Genomic DNA, 3,674 nt, shown 5'->3' with positions numbered 1-3,674 from the left:
ATAAAGAGACAGAGAAAGAGATACAGAGACAAAGAAAGAGATAAACAGATAAACAGATAAAGAGATAAAGAGATAAAGAGATAAAGAGATAAAGAGATAAAGAGGCAAAGAAAGAGATAAAGAGATAAAGAAAGATATAAAGATATAAAGATATAAAGAGATAGATAAAGAGACAAAGAAAGAGATAAAGAGATAAAGAGAGAGATAAAGAGATAAAGATATAAAGAAAGAGATAAAGATATAAAGATATAAAGAGATAGATAAAGAGACAAAGAAAGAGATAAAGAGATAAAGATATAAAGAGATAGATAAAGAGACAAAGAAAGAGATAAAGAGATAAAGAGAGAGATAAAGAGATAAAGATATAAAGAAAGAGACAAAGATATAAAGAGATAAAGAGAGAGACATCTCACCAGACTTTGTCTGTCTTTGTCTCGAGCATCAGCGAACTGTCTCCTGTCTCTTTTTGTTGTTTTGCTGCTTTTTTCTCTTCATCTTTTTTTCTTTTTAACTTTCTAATGTGTTTATCAGACAGAGGTATTTGAGGCAGGTCTTCATCAGCTAACTCTTTTATCTCTTCTTCTTCTTCCTGCTGCTGCTGCTGCTGATGCTGCTGCTGCTGCTGCTGCTGCAGCACAGGATCAAAGCTCTCAGCTAAGAGATTATCAGCAATGTCGTCTGCTGCTGTAGAAGAAAAGAGAGATTGATTAAACCACCGAGCAGCAACTACTGCAGCACGACTCTCACTTGCTGCTGCTGCTTTTCCTCCTCCTGCTGCTGCTGCTGCTGCTGAGCTGCTTGATTTTGATGCTGCAGCTTTTGCTGCTACAAGAGCACTCGGCAGCTCCTCATCTGCACGCAACATATAAACACTCCTGCTGATGCTGATGCTGATGCTGATGCTGATGCTGCTGCTGCTGCTGCTGCTGGTGCTGCTGCTGCTGTTGCTGCTGCTGGTGATGCTGCTGCTGATGCAGTTGTTATTGCTGCTGCTGCTGTTGCTTTAAACCGCTTGACGCCTAACTCTACATTGCCCCTTCTTTTTCTCCTAATAAACCCTAAACCCTAAACCCTAAACCCTAAACTGTCGAGTTTGTATATGTCTTCGAGTTTAGGGTTTAGGGTTTAGGGTTTAGGGTTTACTGATTCTTACCTAGATATTCATGTTTATGCGTTTGTTGATATTTGTTTGTTTTGTCTTCATCAGACAAACCGCTGTCTCCTTCTTCTTCTTGTTCTTCTTGTTTATTTAGCAAGTACTGCTGCTGCAGAGATGCTTGCTGCGCTGCAGCAGCAGCAGCAAGCATCTCTCCTTGTCTCTCTTGTAAAACCTTTTGTCTTCGTCTTTGTTTTTTTTCTTTTCGTTTGTCTGCTGCTGCTGCTACACTTGCTGCTCTCGCTTTCATCGACAACTCCAGGGCCGCCTCCAACCTAAATAAATAAATAAATAAATAAATAAATAAATAAATAAATTAATTAATTAATTAATTAATACAGATTAATTAAAATATGCGAAAAGAGCAGTGAAAGATTCGCTATAAAGCAATACACCCTAAACCCTAAACCCTAAACCCTAAACCCTAAACCCTAGCAAACCCTAGCAAACCCTAACAAACCCTAACAAACCCTAACAAACCCTAACAAACCCTAAACCCTAAACCGTAACAAACCCTAACAAACCCTAACAAACCCTAAACCCTAAACCGTAACAAACCCTAACAAACCCCAGCAAACCCTAAACCCTAAACCCTAAACCCTAAACCCTAATTATTGTCTGACCTGTCTACATGGCTTTGATATTCGTTTTGCAGTAATGTTTCAAAATGTTCGTTAGAATGTTCATCTGTAAGAGATTTATTTTTAAGTATATTTTTATTAATATCTTTATCATCGTCTTCTTCATATAATGCTGTAGAGGGTAAATACTTGTTCTCTTGCTCAAGTGCAGCAACTGTCTCCTTTGAGAGACAAAACAAATCTTCTTCTGTCTCTTCAGCTGTATATACACCCCGTGACAGCTGCTGCTTCTGCTGCAGCAACTTTAACTTCTTTGCTGCTTCTCTCTCCTGCCTCTGCTTTCGTCTGTGCAGCTCAGACTGAAGCAAACCCAACTCCTGTACACCCAACAAACCCTAAACCCTAAACCCTAAACCCTAAACCCTAAACCCTAAACCCTAATTAACCCTTATAAACCCTTATAAACCCTTATAAACCCTTTCAAACCTTTATAAACCCTTATAAACCCTTATAAACCCTTATAAACCCTTATAAACCCTTATAAACCCTTATAAACCCTAAACCCTAACAAACCCTAAACCCTAAACCCTAACAAGCCGCAAAAGAAAGAAAGTCAAAGAAGAAGAGAGAGAAAGAGAAGCAAAGAGAGACAAAAAAAGACGAACCCTAAACCCTAAACAAATTATTATCTTTAACAGACCTTATCAGGCTCATCATCTTCTTCCGTTTCTTCTCCTTGCTGCTTCTGCTGCACTTGCTGCTGCTGCACTTGCTGCTGCTGCTGCTGCTGCTGCTGCTGCTGCAATTGCTGCTGTTTCTCTTCTAAGGCGAGGGCTCTTCTGACTTTAAACCTCCAGCGAAGCAACGATTGATATTCTCTTTTACCTAACAGCTTCAAATCGTTACAATATTCTTTAACGTCTTCTGTTGTGCAGGGATGTTTTAATATTTTGTCAGTTATTATCTCTTCAATGTGTCTCTCTTCATCTCCTTCTTCTTTGCTTTCATCACACTTCATATTACTGCTGCTGCTGCCTTTGCTGCTGTTGCTGCTGCTGCTGCTGCTGCTGCTGTTGGGGTGTATAGGGTATGGTTGCAATGCTGAAGCAGAGAGCAGCAATTCGACAGGGTTATTAGAGAAGAAGAATTGATAAAAAGATACGACTTTCTTCTTTATAGGATCTACAGTATATCCTGTTTTATTTTTCTTTTTAGCGTTATTAATAGCTTGTGCTAATGACACTTTATTTGTTTTATCTTCATCATTATTAAAAATAGATATAAGTTTATTTTGATTTTGTTTTTTCGTCGTTTGTTTGCTCTCTTCTTCTTCTTCTTCTTCTTCTTCATCTTCTTCTTCTCTTTCTTTTGCTGTCTTTACCCCTTTATCTTTATCTTCATTAATAATATTATTAATATTATTATCCTCATCATCAACAGACGAAAATACATACTTAGGATCTAATAAACGTTTATCAATATGTTGAGGCTTTAAATAAGAAAGACAAACAACAAACAGTTCAGCAGATACACTTCGTGAAGCACTAGGTTTAGTAATATAAACGTTAGAGAAGAATTGTTTAAAGACATAAATAATAGACGAATAGTCTGAAGATCTAAATACCTTTGATATAAACACACCCCCTCTCTTTAAACAACCTATTGCTATATTCAATGCAGATAAAACTAAATTTAATTGATTAAAAGCATCTACCCTCCAGTCACAACCTATATTAGGCGAACCGTCGTGCAATACTAAGTCTGCTTCTTCTCCCTGTACAAACAAAACATATATATAAATATTATATATATATATTTATTTATTTATTTATATTATACATATTTATTTATGTATTATATATTATTTATTTATTTATTTATTTATTTATTTATTTATTTGTGGATTTAATTTACTTGTTTGTTTGTTTTTTAGTTTT

The 3,674-nt window shown here is 36.4% G+C and overlaps 1 protein-coding gene across 1 annotated transcript; it reads right to left on the bottom strand.

The window, feature by feature from the left end:
- Positions 1-409: 409 nt before the first annotated feature.
- EAH_00063630 (ftsJ-like methyltransferase domain-containing protein, putative) lies at positions 410-3,511 on the bottom strand (the record flags this gene model as incomplete). The annotated part of the gene is made up of 5 exons (XM_013393102.1): positions 410-852; positions 1,154-1,431; positions 1,780-2,114; positions 2,438-3,226; positions 3,362-3,511. Coding segments are annotated over 5 exons (1,995 nt in total), but the record flags the coding sequence as incomplete, so codon positions are not given.
- Positions 3,512-3,674: the final 163 nt, after the last annotated feature.

This window comes from Eimeria acervulina, genomic scaffold, assembly GCF_000499425.1.
Source record: "Eimeria acervulina Houghton genomic scaffold, Eah_scaff1859, whole genome shotgun sequence".
Taxonomy (NCBI): domain Eukaryota; phylum Apicomplexa; class Conoidasida; order Eucoccidiorida; family Eimeriidae; genus Eimeria; species Eimeria acervulina.
This window is presented reverse-complemented; position numbering and strand designations above follow the sequence as displayed.